Source organism: Macaca mulatta, chromosome 9 (genome assembly GCF_049350105.2).
Source record: "Macaca mulatta isolate MMU2019108-1 chromosome 9, T2T-MMU8v2.0, whole genome shotgun sequence".
In the NCBI taxonomy this organism is placed as follows: Eukaryota; Metazoa; Chordata; class Mammalia; order Primates; family Cercopithecidae; genus Macaca; species Macaca mulatta.
Genome location: NC_133414.1, coordinates 117,190,629 through 117,211,655, shown reverse-complemented (window position 1 = coordinate 117,211,655; position 21,027 = coordinate 117,190,629). Strand labels below are relative to the sequence as shown.

Genomic DNA, 21,027 nt, shown 5'->3' with positions numbered 1-21,027 from the left:
AAAAAGTATAATGCAATTAAAAGCCAAAGAATAAATGATACAATATTGAAACAAAATGAGAGACAATATAAATAACCCATAATAAAGAAGAAACAAAAACAGATGGTCACATAAAAGAAAATACAATGGTTAATAAATATACAAAAGCATGTCTAAACTCACTGGTCTGATAAGAAATGCAAATTAAAACAAGGAAAACCCATTTTTGCATATTAAAATAGATAACTTCTTTAGATTAAATTTTTATGTGGTATAGTGAAATGGTATTTTAGTTGTAGTGGAAACTGGTGTAAACTCTTTGGATTTGGCATGACTATATTTTTATATGTATTGTTTGGTAGTCTATCCTAAAAAAATTATAATAGTCAGACCTTGAACAAATAATTACTTCAATGTTTCTAAAACAACATTATAGTGCTTACTTTAATAGTAAAATTTCAGAAGATAAAATATCAAATAACAAAGGAGAGATTACATTATTATATATCCATAGATTAGAATACAATTCAATACAAGCTTTAAAATGTTTAGAAAGAGTAGAGGATGGTACAGGAGAATGTTCAATTTCACTTTTAAAAGATTTAAAATTTTATCAACAATATGATCTGAATGACAAAAATTTAAATATATGTTTAAAATTATACTAGGGAAAAAAGGCTATGAAGATGTATTTGATTTTTTAAGAAGTATTTTCTGGGCAGTAAAATTATAGGTAATTATTTTCTTTTTATTTTTTTGCCTTCCCTTGAATGATTATGAGATATATTGTGTTTCCAACCAGAAAAAAAAAAAAAAAAAAAAAAGCTAGTGTGTGTCTGTGTCTTTTAAATAATACATTTGTATTTTTGGCATTGCCTCTCCACTTCCTCGACAAGCCTTAGCCACTTCTGCTCCATGACACCTCTTGGTGGAAGTGTCTCTAAAAATTGTGCATTCCTTCCCAAGTTGTTCCCTGTTTTACATCCTGCTATGGACTGAACTGTATCTCTCCAAAAAAAAAAAAAAAAAAAAAAAAAAGTTGAAGCTCTAAACTCCAAACTGATGGTATCTGAAGATAAGGCCTTTGGGAAGGAATTAGGTTTGGATGAGGGTGGGGCTCTCATAATGTGATTAGTGCCCTTATAAGAAAGTGCACCAGAGAGCTTGCCCTCTCTCTCTCTACCATGGCAGGATATATCCAGAAGGTGGCCCTCTACAACCTGGAAGAGGGCCCTCACCAGAAGCCAACCATCCTGGCACCCTGTTTGCACAGTTTCAGATTCCAGAACTGCAAATTTCCGTTGCTTAGGCCTGGAACCAGTCTGTGGTATTTTGTTTTGACAGCCAGCACTGACTAACGCACAGCCCCAGACCAAACTGGAACAGAACAATAACAGATTTCCTCAATGGGGAAGAAAGGATGGTTTCTCCTGCGTGCAACCCAGTATCCAACCTGCATTTTAAATAGCCTCTATGCCTTCAATTTGGTACTTTATCCTTGGGCGCTGAGCTCAACATTGTCATCTTCTCTCTCTAGGCTTCTCCCTAGCCCTCCAATTGTCCTATTCCTGCTCATGGAAGTTAACAACTCATCACCACCAACCTATTCAACTCTCCCCACTTTTTAATGTAACATGCAAGTACTGAAGGCAATCTGAGTTCCAGGAAGATGGCAGTAGTCAAAGTCTCTATGTGGGGGCTTTTCTGACCCACCACCCTCATCGGACAATAAGGTCCTGAAATCTCACCCACTGTGACAACAGTAAAGTTTGCTCCCCTCTGCAAGTTTATTATCAGTGAGTGAAAATAAAGTTAGATTTCACTGTTTCTGAGCAAAATGAGTATTTCTCATGCCCTTTGCGTAGTCATCTGGGTGGAATAAGTATTTGGAAGCCATGTGCCTCTAACTAAGGAATCACTGGCCACAAAGCCAGAGAAAGAGAAACCAATGGTGTTTCCATGTGCACTATGGAATTTTTGGTACACTGGATTAGGTGAGTGGATGTAGCTGTCTTTGAATTCCATGTTTAATGCATACAAATCTTTTCAGATCTCCCAAGGCAAGACCAAACATGACTCCCACTTTTCATAGCAAAGAAGTCATTAGGTGTATAGCTATATAGGTCTCCTACTTCACAGAACTTACATGTACTCAGCATAATCATAAAAAATCTGGCAAGTCTTGACTTCATCCAAAGAGTTGACCATTCTGTCTTGCTCAGTGCCATGGCTAACTACCACATGCACCTTATGAACACTGCATTTTAGTCTTAGCATTAAGACAGCTATTCCACAGCCAAGATGCAAGCAGACTTACAGCATGGGTAGCCACCATCAGCAAAGCAGAAACTGATTTCTGCTTGCAAGCTGAGCTTTCACATTTCCCCTCCTGACCTTGCATGTATTATTTTGAATGTAATGTATTTTTAAATTGCTGCACCATTTTAAAAATGTAAAGAAGAGCTGAATTAAATATTATTTGTGGCATACCCTGGTTTGCAATGACCTTAAAATCTGATCCCTTATATCAGGTCGATGCCTAAATCCCATTACTTCAGATTGCAAATCACTGTGTTTGCAAAATTGTAGATGCACATTTAGAGGCAGCTTCAAAAATTCAGCCCATAATGTTAACTTTGTTTGAAAAGATCTTGATTTTCCAGGAAGCCATCTCAAGCCATTCTGTCTATTCTTTAACTCTGACTCTGTCATGGATAATATATTAACAGCCTAAGGATGATTCAGCAGCTGACTCTTCAAGAACCATGGTCGAGGGTCAAAAGAAGTTCCTAAATGAATAGAAGGAGGAGCCCACTTTTGAAGCAAATTATAGGATATATTCCAGAACAGGTGAGATCTATAGAGCTCAAATTCAGGCAAGAGGTGCAAGAGTATTCACTCCAACCACATTATCTCAAGGTAACCATCCTCAACTTTCACTTCCTGCTTCTCCAACCTTCATCCTCCACCCAGAGCTGCTATTAGGCTGAGATGGGTGTCTAAAATCCAGACAATGAGATTCATATTAGTACTTCTAGTGAAGTATTAGTACTAATGAAATTAACACTTCTCTAAATGAGCATGTACATACATGACTTGTGTGTGTTTATGTACACACACAGATATTTACAATAAACAAGGCTATTCAGCCCTTGCCCCCTCACACCCTTCTGGTAGTCTCCAGTGTCTATTGTTCCCACCTTTATGTTCATGTCCAAGGTTTAGCTCCTGCTTATAAGTGAGAACATGTGGTATTTGGTCTTCTGTTCCTATGTTAATTCACTTAGAATTATGGCCTCTAGCTCCATCCATTTTGCTGCAAAGGACATGATTTTATTCTTCAAAACGTGTATATTTTGATATAATAAACTTCTTCTTTTAGTAGTGATTAAACCAAAAATACTAAACCTTAACTAATATTAAACCCTAACTATTACCAATTCTCCCTCCTCCATGTTCTAAGGAATGTACACCTAAGGTATATTACCGGGGTGGGTGAGGGTGATAGATGGAGGGTTAAGGAGAGAGGGTAGATCGTTCTACATAAGAAAAGCTATGAGACTTGGGGAAAAGTGTGTGGGTGTAAGGGGAGTTCTGGAAGGGGATGGACTGTGGACAATTAAATCACTGTAATAGAATAGCTTTAAAGTCCATGAAAGGGAAGGAGAGGATGAGACAGTAACTCCCATGATAGTCAGGACAGATATGAACAGTGCAGTTTTAGGAAAACTCATGTGTTGGTTGATGTAATGCTGCTTTGTAACCCTCTTCAAGAAAAGGTTCAGTAAAAAGCTACTTTGCTAAAATACTTTTAGTGTTGAATTGGGGTCTTATTACTGAAATGTGACACTGTCGAGACTGCAAAAAAAATTGCAGTCAAGTCTTTATTTGGGCTACCTAAAACACTGGTCCAAGAAAATAATTCTTGATATTAAAGACCTATGCATACAAATGTCAGTAAAACTATTACCTATGATCATCAAAAATGTGAAAATTTTCAATGTCTGATAAAAATAAAATAGCAATAAAGCATGTATCTTTGTGTAACAAGATACTGCACAAATTAAAAATGGTTATATTTTATAATGACACAAAAATTGCAAGGATAGAACATTAAGAAGAGAAAGGCAGATTATACACACTCACACGTATATATTTAGGCTACATATAAAAGAACATATGCATACAAAAAGAGGCTTGGAAAACTAAAATCATGAAAGATTGGAAAGGAAAGACTGTCATGAAAGGGTTTTGTCTGTCTCCTTTTTCGTTATCACTACTTTCTTTTTTAAAGGGCACTTCCCTAGGACCTCCCGTCTACACACACCAGGAGGGACAGTTTGTTTTTCCATTCTTCCTCCCTTCCCTCATGGCCTTTCTGAAAAAGGAGATGAGAAGCTGCTGGCACAAACATCACATCGCTAAGTTGTGTGAGGCATAAACAGCTATCACATGAGTTTTTAATGGAGTGTTCATAAGATATTTAAAAGAGATATAGAATGAGTACAACTTCCAAAAAAAATTTTTTTTTGAGACAGAGTCTCACTCTGTCACCCAAGCTAGAGTACAGTGGCCTAATCTCTGTGATGGCAGTGGCCTAATCTCTGTCATCCAAGCTAGAGTACACTGCAGCCTTGAACTGAGCACACGTGATCCCTGCATCTCAGCCTCCTGAGTAGCTGGGACTACAGGGGCATGACATGATGGCCAGCTCACTTTTTATTTATTTGTAGAGACAGGGTATCACTATAATGACCAGGCTGGTCTTGAACTCCTGGCCTCAAGCAATCCTCTCACCTCAGCCTCTCAAAGTACTGAGATTACAGACACAAGCCACTGTGCCTAACCAAATTTTTTTTTCATTAGCATATAATTAAGCATTCTATATACTTTGGTGTATTCCTCTTAATCTCCATTTGTGTAGCCATAACTTCTGCTAAAATGAAAGCAAGATAAAAGTAAGAAACATTTTCACGTTATAGCAGGCAAGTGTAAAATGCAAATTTGTACAAAACTTGTTACAACCAAGGTAAAAATAGTAAGCATGCATAAATGAATACTAATTAATAAAACACTTTCTGATTAGGAGGAAGGGCTAATTTTCCATTTGAAACATGTATTCATTCCCATAAAAGGTTTTTCAAAATATGCCCCTCAGAGGTAGTTCTGAAGGATTTATCACATGTGACAAAAGAAAAGGATTCTGTAGTGAAATAAGTTTGGGAATCAGTGACTTCAAGTTTGGCAGAATTCTTCATTCAGCACTTCTCCAGAGTCTTTAATATCCTAACATGAATCCTGAGTTTCCAGGAGTATAAAATTGAATTATCATAATCTGAATTTATTTGACCACAGAAACTCTTATGAAAGAAGAAGCATTTTGTGAAACCGCTGTTCTCCAGAGTACATTTTGGGAAAATACTGCTTTTTAGAATATGTACATAAAATATATGCACTTTTCCAAAAAGAGGGGGTTAGTACATAGCAAGGAGCACCTCACCATGACCCTTCTCACAGAGCTCTCTCAGCCCAGTGCCTCTCAAACTTTCATGTGCACGTGAATCAGCACAGGATCATGTTAAATGCAAATCCCAGTTTCATAAGTCTTAATAGGGCCTGAGATTCTGCATTTCTAACAAGTCCCCAGGTGATGCTGATGCTGCCATTCTACAAACCACTCTGTGTAGCAAAGGACTAGAACAAATTCATCTGCAAGAGCTGCAACTGTCCAGAGCTATCTAGAGTGCTACGCTGTTTGATAATTCTTTATCTAAGAAGTAATGAGTGTGTGGACAGGGCTTACCAATAAAACCTGTTGGGTGTGATGCGTTCATGCATGAGTTGCCACCGTCTTCCAAAATCCATGGAGCTGTAGAGCTGCAAAACAATGAAGTGAGGAGAATGTAAATCTCAAGGAACCACTGCTGAGCATGAATACAGATGTTTTCCCTGCATCATCCCAACACCAGAGTGCCCGACACACCCAAGTAGGCCTTTATTTTATCCAGATAAAAAGGTAGGAATATGACTGTGCCATCCTTATCATGGTATCTTCTAGCATTAAGCAGGTTCTCAATATACATCCAATCATCTGATATTTTTGAGCTGAGTATAAATCCACATCTGATGGCTATCACTGTCTCCATTAGGAGTAAATAAAATTGTCTTCTTTTTTCTTCAAATTCCATGTAGTCTCTGGCTTCAATTAAAACAATTCAGCAACACTTATTTAAAAACTATTTATTATACAACTCTTACATGTAGGACACTCTGAGACTCATGAAGTCAAGGAGAGGCAGATTCTGTGCTCCCAGGAAAAATGAGACATACACATAAAAATGATCATCGCTGATATAGGAGCCAATATTACACGCAAAATATTGTGCTTTTACTTTCATTTCTTACTGCTCCTATAGATCATCTAAATGAAATGGAGCTCTTCGATGTCACCAAAAAGACCAGGCTCATTTACACTCCTATGTTTTTGCAAGATAGCAAAGCTAGGCCACTTTTATTATTATTCCATGTTTGCTTATTTTTTGAACGTAGAGTCTGACCCCTTTATAACACCTTAGGGATAGGCCAGCATCCCTATAAGTGATTAACTAGGAGCATTGGGTATATTTTCAATTGAATGTCTGGAAGTAAAATATCTGATTCTAACTGCCAATGGAATAATAATAATAATGATAAAAATAATAATTCTACCATGTTGTTCTTTCATATATATTTGAGCCTTACAACAATCCTGAAAGGAGGGTAGGGCAGTTACTACTAACTTAAATCCCTGCTCTTAAGCATTCAGCAATCTTCCCAGGCAGAGTTAATTACTGCTTCCACAGTGCCACCACTGTATTTACTATTTGCCTCTAAGAAGCTCTTCATAGTAATCCATTGCTGGTTGGCATGTCTCTCCCCTGCTAGACTGAGTCATAAGGGGGCAGGGATCATGCCTTAGTCACCTTTGTATATCAGTGGTTTTACAATGCCATGTGAGAACATAAACACCTCTAACAGGTGAGAACACAAACCTCCTATTTCACAATTAACAAAAGTTAATCTTGGAGAAGGTAAGTTTTGGTCAAAGAAACTAGGATTTCAGTTTTCTGATGCCTGGCTCAAGTCTTCTTCCATGGAATCATGACCCAAGTTTATCATGAGAATTCCACCATCCTCATGTTTTTCCCAAAAACTTTTACAGATGGGAACATTGAGGAAGCGAGAGTGGCTCTCAAGTTTATAGAAATTGGATGACATGAAGTATATGCCTGTGATTACATCCCCAATATCTGCTCTCCTATAGGGCTGTTGTTTCCAGCATACCACACTTGGATAGCTTTGCCATCTGGAAAATTCTAAGTTGATAATCTTACAAATCATACAGAAATAATTATTTGTAAAAACTTCCGGTAATCTCAAAAGTTTTGTGGAGCTCAGAAAAGTTTTGACTCATTTCAATTTAATTCAGCAAATATTTATTGAACAATGGAGCCATAAAACTATTTTTGTCTAGTAGAGACAGTTTTATATATGTATATATACACGCATATAAGTATATATGTACACATGTATGTGTATATGCATATATAGTTATATATGTAGGTATATATGTATATGTAGTTATATATGTACATATAGTTATATGTATAAATCTAGTTTTGTGTGTGTGTGTATGTGTGTGTGTATATATTTACCCTCAAAATAGCCTGTAATGTTGTCAGATATATATAGCTGACTAGTTGCTGTGTTATGGGTTTGAGTTGCATTTGGTTATAAAACAACCTTGTTGGGAAAAGTGTGGGGGAAAGGACCTCTTCCCACACACGTATTGAGACAGATCCCAATTGGTCTATGATCCTGTTTGCAAGAAAGAGATTCTATTGGTTGAGTGCCTAAAGAGAAAGGTGGGATGGCCTTCAGATTATATCAGCTTAGCTAGCATTGCTAACCAACTGTTGCAAGCTCTGAAAATAAAAGATCTTGAACCCATTATATATATACACACACATATATATTTATATATTTTTATATATATGCTAAATTTATAGGTGAAGGTATTGATGCTTGGTGCTACAAAGTGACTACATCAACTATACAGAAAATATATACATGATTTGGCTGATCACAAGTTTCTAGTATACCACACTAACTTTATACTAACTCTCACAGTATTCATCTAAACTGGGCTCTCAATCCATGAGTAAGTACTAACTACAATATATGTTCAATTATGCATGCAAGAAATATCTCACCACCCTCTAGTCACCAATTTGGTGAATAAAACACTGCAAAGCTCTACAACCACTAAATTACATAGTACACAAAACCCCATTCAATTGTTTAGGAAGCAAACAGAGTAGCCTCTCCCTGATCTTCACATACACTTACAGATACACCACGTCAAAGGGAAAATTGGGGCAAGGGCTAAAGCTCTAGAGGTTGACAGATGGGAAAGATTAACCGGGGTAGAAATTAAACAATGAGGCCTCCTTGAAAAATATGTTTTGAGCCAGGCCTTGAGACAACAGGAGCAAAGGTGCCAATATGGCCTAGTGTTCGAGGTTAGCTCTACAAGCACCTTTAAGAAAAAGAAGGGATGTGATGACTGTTGTTGGCCAAAAGTGGGGGAGACTGTCTGTCTGTCCTTCCATCTCCCTATCTCTCTTTCTATCCCTCTGCCCATCTATTTGTGGATATTTCTACATCTATATATATGTATATTTATATTGAGAAGTGGGGAAAAGGAACAGATTTTTAAAGACCAGACCATCCCATTGGGAAGAATATATCCATATATTTTATTGCAAAGACTAGGTGTTTCATGTAGCGTTTTTAAAAATGGATCACTGACCTTCCTATGGCAGGCACCTGAGGGACAGACACTTAGACTTAAGACACGTTTTCCAATTAAATAGAAAAGAGACTTCAGATGGAACCTTCTATAATACAAAGTTCAAAATCTGCCAGCCCTGACTCCAGACATAGCAGAGTACCAAATTATTTCAACAAAACCCGACATGACTGTGTCTTCCTCGGCTGCAAACTCTTGAAACAGGCCAGGTAAAAGCCATGAGGGTCCCACTGACACTGTTAGAGTCTCCATCCTCTAGGGAAATCATCAGTTCCATCATGGACAACTTGGTGGTGGCAGAGCTCTTGCTGGGTCACCCTTGAGAGCAGCATGGCTCCTGTCCTCTCACGCTCTTTCTAACATAAAGAGAGCAAGAACCTGGGCACAGTGGCTCACGCCTGTAATCCCAGTACTTTGGAAGGCCGAGACAGGCAGATCCCGAGGTCAGGAAATCAAGACCATCCTGGCCAACATGGTGAACCCCCATCTCTACCAAAAATACAAAAATTAGCTGGGCGTGGCAGCAGGCACCTGTAGTCCCAGCAACTCAGGAGGCTGAGGCAGGAGAATTGCTTGAACCTGGGAGGCGGAGGCTGCCGTGAGCCAAGATCATGCCACTGCACTCCAGCCTGGATGACAAAGCAAGACTCCATCTCAAAAAAAAAAATAAAGAGAGAGCGAGAGAGCCACTGCTGATCTCCTCATTCAGGCCTGTTTCACCTCCTGCCTCCCCTATCTCTGGTTTTGCTTTTTCAGCTCTTCAGTTTGACTGATGGAAAAAAAATTAAATTGAATTATCTGCCTGGAGGCTGACTGAGATGAACAAAAAGAGCAGGCTCCTATTCATTAAGGGCTTTGAGTTAGCTGCCTTGTCTCTCAATCTGCAGTAAGTTGCTGAGTCTGAAACATATTTTATTCTACCACGAATTCTCGAAAATCTCTCCACTTATACATCTACTTCTTCATTTAATCACTTATTCATTCATTCACTAAAAGTATATCAAACAACTACTATGCTCTAGGAACTGAACTAAGAGCTGTGGTTACAAAGGTCAAAAATGTCACGATCAGTGGAAACAGAAATGTATACAATTACACTGCCATGCAAAGTATGCCTTGATATTGATATTAGTTATCTCTGCAATGGAAAGACTGTGGACAATTAGTATGTTCTTCTTTTTGTCCTCTAGATTTCTTTAAATTATTATAAATAAATGTTACTTTTGTAATTACAAAATTATAGGTCTAACATTAAAATGGACATAAAATACATATGTCAACATTTAATAGTAAATTTTAGAAGATTAAGGATATTAAAATGCTCATGACATTATTAATTTTAAAATGTTATAAAACATGTATTTATTAATATCGATGTTAAAGTATTACAAAAACTTGAAACATATTAGAAGGCAATATGCCAAAATATTAGCAGTGGTCATCTCTGAATTGTGAGATTATGGGTAATTTACGTATTTTTGAAGTTTCCATCATTTTTAGATGTTTGAACAATAAATATGTATTATATTTCAATAGTAACTTAAGCCTACATTTTATTCTATTTATATTTTTGTGACAGTAAATTTCTAATTACAATTTGTATATTATATTTATCTCTCAAACTACCTTTTAAAAGGCCATGAATTAATTCTATTTTTTTCATGAGAAAACTGGAATTAGAGCAATACTGAACTTTCCAAAAATAGGAAAATGTCCCAGAAATTATCATGGTTAATGTTGAATCCTTCCTTAGACAGGCAATGCATCAGCTCACAGAATGTTTGTACAGTCCTGCATGGCTTCAACCCAACATATTTCAAGCAACATTAAAATAACGTGTGTTTTCCAAACAATAAGCTTCTTTAAAAACATTCCTTGTTTATATAGTTACACAAATGAGGCCATGTTCTCTTCCATATCCTGCCACATCATACCCTCTCCCAGCAAAGATGTCCCTCCTGGACATTACCAGAGACCAATCGAGATATCCTCTCCTTTCCCTTCTTTCCTCTATATGTCATGGCCACATATCTCTTAACAAGCACAAATTCAGCAGTAACAAACACAGAATGAGGACTAAATGAATCACTGAAACAGCTGGAAAATATGAAAGAACATATTCTTTTCCTTATTGATTCTGTTATTAGTTCCCTAATTACATCGGCCTGCCAGAGAAAAGCATCTGATAGCTGAAGAACTAAAGAGGCAATTTAATCAATAGAATATTCCACAGGAAGAACAAAAGACTGTGCCCGGAAAGTCCAAGTTCAAAGAATAATATGAGAACACAGGAAAATCATAGGCATTGTTATGGGGTAAATTTGTGTCCCTCAAGAAAGATACACTAAAGTCCCAGCCCCCAGCATCTCAGAATGTGACCTTACTTGGAAATAACTTCTTTGCAGATGTAATCAAGTTAAAATGAGGGTGTTAGGGTGGGCCCTAATCCAATAATGACTGGTGTCCTCATAAGGAGAAATGTAGGCTCATAAGCAGACAGGCAGGCAGGGAATCCTAGTAAAGACACACAAGGAGAACGCCATGAGAAGACGGAGGATTAGAGTGACCCATCTACAAGCCAAGGATGGCTTAAGACATGTTTTCTAAACCAGCAACCACCAGAAGCTAGAAAAAGGCAAGGAAGGCCGGGCGCGGTGGCTCAAGCCTGTAATCCCAGCATTTTGGGAGGCCGAGACGGGCGGATCACGAGGTCAGGAGATCGAGACCATCCTGGCTAACACGGTGAAACCCCGTCTCTACTAAAAAATACAAAAAAAATTAGCCGGGCGAGGTGGCGGGCGCCTGTACTCCCAGCTACTCGGGAGGCTGAGGCAGGAGAATGGCGTAAACCCGGGAGGCGGAGCTTGCAGTGAGCTGAGATCCGGCCACTGCACTCCAGCCTGGGCAACAGAGCTAGACTCCGTCTCAAAAAAAAAAAAAAAAAAAAGAAAAAGGCAAGGAAGGTTTCCCCTACATGTTTCAGAGGGAGCACAGCCCCCGCCTGCCAACATCTTGATTTTGGAATTCCAGCCTCCAGAACTGTGAGACAATATATTTCTGTTGCTTGAAGTCACCGAGTTCACGGGGCTTTGTCACAGCAGCTCTAGGAAACTAACATGGGCCTCTCACACCCCCTGCCAGGACTAGGCAGTCTGGAGAGAGACAGCAATGACAGAGATGATACATTTCTCTGTGGCTTCCCTGTCACCATCTAGGCATTTAGTTGTAAGGCCAGATTTTCACATCTGTGGCTGGAAGTTAAACCCTCATTTGCCTACATTTCTTTGTCCTGTGCATTGTCATCATGCCTCCACTCCCAGGATACTTTCTAAGAAATGTGAATTTATAATGATCACATGAGGGTGACCAGACTTAGTCAGAAGAGGCAACAAAATGTGACTTTATGGAATCTTTCAGTGTTCAGGTGAGTTTCTCTTAAGCCAGCGTATCTCCTAGGTAGAGGTGAAAGGATGGGCTGAAATAAACTCTCCTCATAGGAAAGTTAAACTTAACGTATAACTGTGCTGATTCTTTACTCAAAACTTGTGGAGTTTAGGTAGCATTCTGCTGTATTGTGCTCATGATGGTCTTTTGTCTTTCAAATAAAATGAGGCTGGTTCTCTTAGAAATGAGGTCTCTGCTTCTCTTTCTCTGGAGGCACAAGTGTAGAGTAGGAAAGCTTGGCTGGGCTATATGGAGCTGCAGGGAGAATCCCTTAGTTTGTGGTGGCATTTGTAATACACAGGAAAGAAACCAGAGTCTCACAGCAGCAGGGAGTCCTTTCCAACCTGCGTCTTCAGTTCCTTCCTCAGAAAGTCTCCAATGGATCTTGATAACTGGTGGGAACATTTCTAAGCTCTGGGTACACAGACAAGAGCTTCCATCTCCAGCTGCCGCCTGACCTCAGGTGATCCGCCAGCCTTAGCTTCCCAAAGTGCTGGGTTTACAGGTATGAGCCACTGCTCCCAGCTGGTTTCATATTAATTAAGCACCCAGCATGTGCAAGGCTCAGTGCCAAAGTGTGATGATACAAAGGTGAATAGCTCAAGGTTCCCTGATCTCCAGAAACTCAAAACTTAGATGGGAAGACACACACATAAACAGGTAAGTGCAGCACAGTGAGGCCCATGCCAGCGGAGGTAAAAGAGCACTGAAACTCAAAGGAAGGAGTGATCAGTTCTGCTGGGTTGGGCGCAGGCCCATGAGCTGAGTCATGATGGAGGAACCAGAGCTGGCCTGAAGGATATGTCCTTCCCCAAAAATTGTGGCTAAGAAAAGTGAAAAATTCTGGTCATGAGGAAAGCGTTTGGAAACCTAATAGAAACATTATCTCATCTTCCTACAAAAGTACCATTCACTTGGTCCTGAATCAGTGTGCATTGGTCTAACTGCCACATCTTAAAGAGAAACAGAGCAGAAGTGGAAAAGGATCCAAACAAGGTCATGTAAAGGATTCAAGTAGAAGGGAAAGAGACAACTCCACAAGAATATAGATGTTAAGTACAAAATGAGGACTTTAAAATGAGCTGTGAGAGCAAAGGCTATAAAAGCAGAACAGCATAGGTAGATGCACATTTGCTTTTCAACTTTCAACACATCTCCCCTTGAAGCCTGAAAAAGGCAATATTGTAACACCAAAAATGACAAAGTACTTTTCACGCAAATTCACAAAAATTACTGTAAGAACTTGATGGCCGGGTGCGGTAGCTCACACCGGTAATCCCAGCACTTTGGGAGACTGAGGTGGGTAGATCACAAGGTCAGGAGTTCGAGACCAGCCTGGCCAACATGGAGAAACCCCGTCTCTACTAGAAATACAAAAATTAGCCAGGCCTGGTGGCAGGCACCTGTAGTCCCAGTTACTCGGGAGGCTGAGACAGAAAAATCACTTGAACCCGGGAGGCAGAGGTTGCAGTGAGCCAAGATCGTACCACTGCACTCCAGCCTGGGAGACAGAGCCGGACTCCATCTCAAAAAAAAAAAAAAAAACTTGGTGAAAAGGGCAGGGTATTTTATAAACAATATCAAAACAAAACAAAATTTAAAAAGACAGTTTAAGACTCACAGCTTCCCAAAGTTTTCCATCAAAGTATCCCCAAAACCCAAATGAATACAGCATCCCCCAGGGAATCTGGAGACTTGATCTTTAATACACGGGCAAATATGTTTAGTTCTCTAATAATTCTCACCTTAAAATTCCATGGATAGTTCATAATCTATTCTATACTGTACCTATGCTCAGAATACATTTCTTCATAAATCTTCAGTTAAAGCAGACCCTCCAGAAAAACACTGTGTCTATCATACTCCCTTTTTACCACTGTCCCCCAAGGGTATGTTTTTGAGCCCCAGTTTGAGGAGGATGGAGCCAGTGACAACAAGATTGCTGACACGTGATTAGGGAGCAGTGATATCCTCATGATAGGGAGCAGGTGCTAATGCTTGGGTTGACTCATTTAATTGTCTCAAGTGTGTTTTGTGCGGGGTGCCTACAAGAGGGGACTGTGGTCATTCCTTAGTGCCTCTGGCAATTAGAATCCTAGACTTGAATATGAAGAGATACTATATGGGCAGGGTTTCCATTTAAGTCTCGTTAATTATATGAACAAGGGGGAGGGAAAGAAACATGGAGTCTTGGGCAGGGTCATACTTGCAAGAAAGCAATTCTAGCAGACTCTGTCAGGTAACATGGCAGCCTTATTTTTGCCACGGCTTTGTATGATTCTTCAGGCTTATCCTTCTGAATTTGCCTCCAATTTCATAGGACACTTGTATCTTTGGATGATTAAACCTTCTGTTTCCCAAGTCAGTGTCCTCCTCTCTGGAAGCCGTGCTTATGCCCTTCAAGATCCATTTGAGATCACAGATGAGGCTTGCCCCATATACCCCAGTGCCTACCCTATGAAACAGAATGATTTCCTCCAGTCAAGCATGCAGAAACTGGCTTATATTGACACTGATGTTTACCCTCTGTCAAATGGGTGACACTATGCTCATCTCCCACCTGCCTTTTCCTTCAGGATTTTCCCCTCCCTGACTTATTTTTCAAGTTCCAGCCACATTGGTTCCCATTTAGTTTCTCAAACATGCCATGAACTCTCTAGTCTCAGGGTTTTTGCACATGCTACTCCCGCTATCTAGAACACTCTTCTTCCACTTGGACTTCTTCCTATTTCCATTTGTGTACTAAACTCCTACTCACACGTCAGGCATCATCAGAAATAACACTCCTAAGGGAAGTCCTCTTTGGTCACTTCCCACCCCAGACAGCACCAGGTCCACTGTCATCCGCTCTCATGGCTCTCCACTCTCTTATTCCACAACATTCTGTATATCTTCCTTTCTAGAGAGTGGGAATTCCTTCTTTAATAACCCCAAGTGCTTAACACTGTGCCAGGTATGGGGAGAGCAGATGTTCAAAGAATATTGCCGAATGAACACATGAATATCCCTTTTCAGATCTTTTAAAGGTCTGTTCTTTCCACCTGAAAAAAATCCTCCTTCCTTTTCCAAATTTTTAATAAATTCTATCCTTCTCTCAAAATTTGTTCTAATTCTCTGTTTTCCATGAAGCCATCCTTGGCCAAAACAGGTAAGAGTAGGATACCAAAAATTATGAACTACTTCAAAAAATTATAAAACTCATAGGAAGTCAGTGAGGAAGAAATAGTATCCTATAAACACCATCTCTCTTTTTTCATATTTAATGTCAGTGTGCAACTAGCTTCTAATAACAGGCTTCTCTTACAGCTCTCTAATTGTTTGCATGTAACTCATCCAAACATCAACCAACTCATTCATTCACTTATGCATCAAAACTCCAGGCGGTCTCTTCAAGTAGGTTAGAAGTTCCTAGATGAGAGGAATCCCATCTGAAATCTTAATCTCCCCACAGAAACTGCCACTGGGCTGTTTAATAACATAGGATCAGAGAATCATAAGCATGGCCTTGGAGATAATCTAGACAGTTCTTTTCACACATAGAGACTCTAAAACTCAGAGAACCTAAGAGACTTGCCTAGAGTCACACAGCTAGTCAGCTGTAGAGTTGGAATTCGAACACAGGGGCTCTGACTTCACTCAATGCTCTTTTTACTATACCATAGTATCTTTTGTGTTACCTACTTGCTGTTGAAGGAAAAACAAATCAATATAACCTCACAGGAATAATGTCTCATTTGAGTATGCCGTGCATGAACGACAGTGTACCTTGAATTTATCTACCACCTTTATTTATAAATCATTTCCACAATTCATTTTATCCTCTTTATACTGAAGAGTATTTTCTGAGCTAATAGTCACATAAGACAACCTTACAATTTACACAGTATTTACTGAAGTCCGTTCTTTTGTCTCCACAGTCCAATTCCCTCAACCATTTTCCTCTGCAATCAGATTCTATTCATTTTACATGTTGCAATTCAGAAATGTCTCATATTAAGCCATACCCTTTGAACAAAACACTGATATTCCTCTATAAGCTGACAGGTCCACATTCCTGCCCCACCCTCTACCTGTGTTTTCTCTTTCTCTACGGGTTTTAGTTTCACATCACATCCTATTGTTAACATCCACTTTATTGCCTGCTTTCCTGGCCTCCTCACTGTGTTCAATTTGTGCTTAATTATTTTCCAGGTTCAGTTCCTTCCCAAAGGCCTAAATCTAAAAGAGGTGAGAAGAACTTAAATCTCTTAGTTTTAGGTCATTTATTTAATTTAAATTACTATTTTTAAGTATCAAAATAATAATAGCTACCTTCAACGTGAAGAAATGAAAACCTTGCTATTCCTATCACATGAAATGCCATTTGAAACATAATTCCAGGGGGACATTTAAATATCCTCATAATTTTAGTATTAGTAGCAGCTCAGAAAATCTAAGAGTTCATTTAAATTCAAAATATTATAGGAAAAAAATTTGTACTTCAAAGGCTATTCTTTCAGAGGAGTAAAAAAGGAAAGAACTCACATATATGGAGTGTTTTCCCTGACAGGCATTTCTATATATGTTGCAGTGGTTAACTGGCACAAAATACATACTGATGGTGATTTCTGCCCACACTTCCTGAAGGAGGACACTGAGGTTCCAAGGGTGTTAGGAACTTGCTCAAAATCTCAAAGTAAATTTCAGGACATCTGATTCTAAAACCAATGCTCATCCCAAAATCCTTGGTTGCCACTGAGAAACATTTCCTTCCTTCCTTCCTTCCTTCCTTCCTTCCTTCCTTCCTTCCTTCCTTCCTTCCTCCCTCCCTCCCTCCCTCCCTCCTTTCCTTCCCTCCTTCCCTCCTTCCCTCCTTCCCTCCTTCCCTCCTTCCCTCCTTTCTTTTTTGAGATGGAGTTTTGCTCTTGTTGCCCAGGCTGGAGTGCAGTGGCGCGCTCTTGGCTCACTGCAACCTCTGCCTTCCCGTTTCAAACGATTCTCCTGCCTCAGCCTCTCGAGTAGCTGGGATTACAGGAGCCTGCCACCACACCCGGCTAATTTTGTATTTTTAGTAGAGATGGGGTTTCTCCATGTTGGTCAGGCTGGTCTTGAACTCCTGACCTCAAGTGATCTGCCCGCCTCGGCCTCCCAAAGTGCTGGGATTACAGGTGTGAGCCACTGCACCTGGCCCTGAGAAACATTCAAAACTATATGCCAGGGAAAACCCGCAGAAACTTGGATTACTTGGTAGAGAAGACTGAACAATGAGGAAAGACATTTATAACTGTTCTCGGGTGTAGGCAAAGGTTGGGAGGACCATGAGACATTCTTCCATGTAGCATTGGAGGGCAGAAGTAGAAACAAAAGGTGAAATCTAGGCAGAAGCAAATGTTGGCTTGGTGTAAGAAATAATATCCTCTTGGTAAGAATTCCCTGAGGCTGGAAGGAGCTGCCTCACACAGCAGCAAGTTCTCCAGCGAGTAATGTGATGTGTTTCAGCAGAAGATGGATGAACACTTTGATTAAGGAGAAATTATCAGGAAATTAAACTATCAGCTAGGGTTTAAAACAATGAATTCTTAGGTTCCTTTAGATATATATTTTTTTGATTATATATCTCAGCCTCCAGAGTAGCTGGGATTACAGGCACCCGCTACCATCCACAGCTAATTTTTTTATGTGCTTTTAGTAGAGATGGGGGTTTACCATGTTGAGCAGGCTGGTCTCAAACTCCTGATCTCAGGTGATCTGCCCACCTCGGCCTCCCAAAGTGCTCGGATTACAGGCATGAGTCACTGCATATGGCCAAACATACATGTTTTAAAGGTACTTGAATGTTGTGGAAAAGGCCCAGGACTCTGCATAACAGTCTTTGGTAGATTCGTTCAGCTTCCCTGTATCTAAGACCTTTGTAAAAAGGATCCTCAGGCCGGGTGCAGTGGCTCACACCTGTAATCCCAACACTTTGGGAGGCTGAAGTGGGCAGATCACCTGAGGTCAGGAGTTCAAGACCAGCCTGACCAACATGGCGAAACCTCATCTCTACTAGAAATACAAAAATTAGCTGGGCATGGTGGCGCATGCCTGTAATCCCAGCTACTTGGGAGGCTGAGGCAGGAGAATTACTTGAACCCAGGAGGCAGAGGTTGCAGTAAGCCAAGATCGCACCATTGCACTCTAGCCTGGTCAACAAGAGCAAAGCTCCACCTCACAAAAAAAAGGATCTTCAGCATCTTCTTTGGAGAGCTAGGATTTCTTTCCTCACCCCCTAAGTCTAGATTGTCCTTGTTCCTTGTTTTGGCATCAGAATGCAATGTAAATGACAGTTTCCCAGTTTTGTGCAGGAGCCTTGGACACTTCCAATCTCTCAAAACGTTGTGACCATTAGGTGAGCACAGCCATGCTAGCCTGCTGGAGGTAAGAGACCATACGGAAGAGAATCCAGACATCCCAGCTGAGACCATCTCAGACCAGCATGCAGCCAACCTACCCAAATGTAAAAGAGGGCCCAGCCAAGATCAGCAGAACTGCCTACTCAACCACAGTTAACAATAAGCACAGAAGTGAATCTAGCTGAGACCAGAAACATCACCCATGTATGTGTGAGCAATAATGAATGTTTACTGTTTTAAAATCATTAAGGTTTGGGGGAGTTGGTTACATAGCATTAACTAGCTGATAACAGAGTCAGATCCAACTCCTAGCTTCAGCAATGAACTAACCGGGCTGTTTTAAAGAAGACTTTAAATTCCTCAATCTCAGTCTTATGTAAGTAGGGTGAAGGGCTCCCTCCAGAATAGCAGCTTTCAAATTTCAAGGTTATCCAGATACCTTTTTAAAAATGTACATTCCAGTATCCCCTCCAGAAAATCCAATTCAGTGGGTCAGGAATAAAACCCAGATGTCTGCATTTTAACAAGCTCCCAGATGATTTTAATGCAAATGGGGAAGAAGGGAGAAACTCTGTTCAGGTAATTCTTGAGGAAGCTTGGATATTTATGACTAAGTTCATCCCCCTGTCTTCAGCTAACCTCTACCCCTATATCAAATGGGGGATGACAACTAGCTGAGTATTTGAAGCTTCTTAAAGAAGGAAGTGTCATAAGCTTCTTCTAGGACTCATTAAAGAAGAGTACCTTGGCCTTAAGACAGAGATCTTTTGACTCCTGGGAGCCCACTCCCAGCTCCATCAGAGAAGTCATGGCTTTGACAAAGGAGATTGGAAGACTGTTTCCACTCAAAACCATTCCAACTGCCAATGCTGGAAGACAATTAGACAGCCAAAAGCACAGCCTCAGCTAAAATGCAGAGTAACAGCTGGACTGTATTCCCTGAAAGTACAATTCATTTATTAGACAGATAATTAGGTTTCCCTCTAGATACAAAAGGGATATGGTCTGTGCATTAAGCAAAGAAGATTTACTGAGATCGGCCAATTCCTACCCAAAGCTCTCCAACCATGCTTGTCCTTGGATTTTAAAATGGGGTGAGAAAGAAACTAGGGTGGGGGCAGGAAGACAGCGTCTGCTTTGAGACTCGTCTACCCATGGCTTTAATGATCCAAATCAGTGGTTCTCAACTCTGCATTAGAGTTACCTGGGAGTTGTAAATTATATTGATACCTGGGTCCCACCCCCAAAAATTAAATCAGAATCTCTGGGAATAGAATACCTGGCCAGAGGTAGTTTTAAAGTTCCCCAGGTGATTCTAATGCAGAGGCAGGGTTGAGTAGCCTTGATCCAAAGCAGAGGTTGGCCAACTATGACCCACCTGTTTTTGTAAAGATAGTTTGATTGGAACATAGCCACACCTTCATTAGAGTTGGGTTGTTGTGACAGAGATCTGATGGCCAATAAAGCCTAAAATATTCACTTATCCAGTCCTTTACAGGAAAAGTTTGCTGGCCCCTGCTCTTAGGTACCAATCTTGAGAACTTGTTAAGGGCTGCTGACAGTGGAACTTTATCCCGGGTGCCTCCTGGCTTGGTTTTGCATCTCTTTGACCTCTAACACCAGGAGCCCAAAGCACATAAAAACAGTAAGAACTAATGTCTAAGAAATACTTATTATGTGTCAGGTGCTAGGTTAAGTAGTTGCATCATCCCAGTTAATCCCCACAACCACCCTGTGGAGGATGTTTGATTATCCTCATTTTATGGTACAAAAAAATAAAGCTTTGGAGAGGATTAAGTCCAAATACACAGATGAAGCGTGGAAGTCGGATTCAACCTAGGCTGTTTGATTTCATGGCCCATGTGCTCAAACACCACACCCACCAAGATTCACTAGGTGGATATATGGAGTGCCTGAGCCAGACTGTCCTGTGATCTTGGGTGGGCCACTTCAAGGGGAGGGGGTGGAGAAGCTGCTATTAATACTTTGGAAGGACATGGCAAGACTGGAGATCAGCATGATGCCTAATAACGTCCTAGGAAACTGTTATTTTGTCAGAGTTTCTTTCCCTGAGACATTCTTGACTATATTTCATTCATTTGTTCAACCCTTTAATCATTCAGTAATTGAGTGAGCACCTTCCATGAGCCAGGCATGGTTCTAGATGCTGAGAAAACAGCAGAGAATAAGAATCTGGGAAAACACAGGGTACCGACCCCTGACTCCATGGACTTTACATGGCAATGAGAGAAATGGGCAATAAGAAAACCTACTTATATATACATAAGTAAGCAAATACACACACACAATTGAGTCTCATTATTTGTGGTAGTTATGATCTATAAAGCCACTGCAAAAGCTGATTTAGTGAATACTAACTAT

At 40.1% G+C, this 21,027-nt stretch overlaps 1 protein-coding gene across 1 annotated transcript in view; it reads right to left on the bottom strand.

Moving 5' to 3' along the window:
• SORCS3 (sortilin related VPS10 domain containing receptor 3) overlaps window positions 1–21,027 on the bottom strand; it is a 609,576-nt gene that overhangs the window by 213,968 nt on the left and 374,581 nt on the right. Inside the window, exon 5 of the mRNA XM_015148111.3 lies at window positions 5,783–5,856. Within this exon, the coding sequence (XP_015003597.2) occupies window positions 5,783–5,856 (74 nt within the window). The remainder of the gene's footprint in view (window positions 1–5,782; window positions 5,857–21,027) is intronic.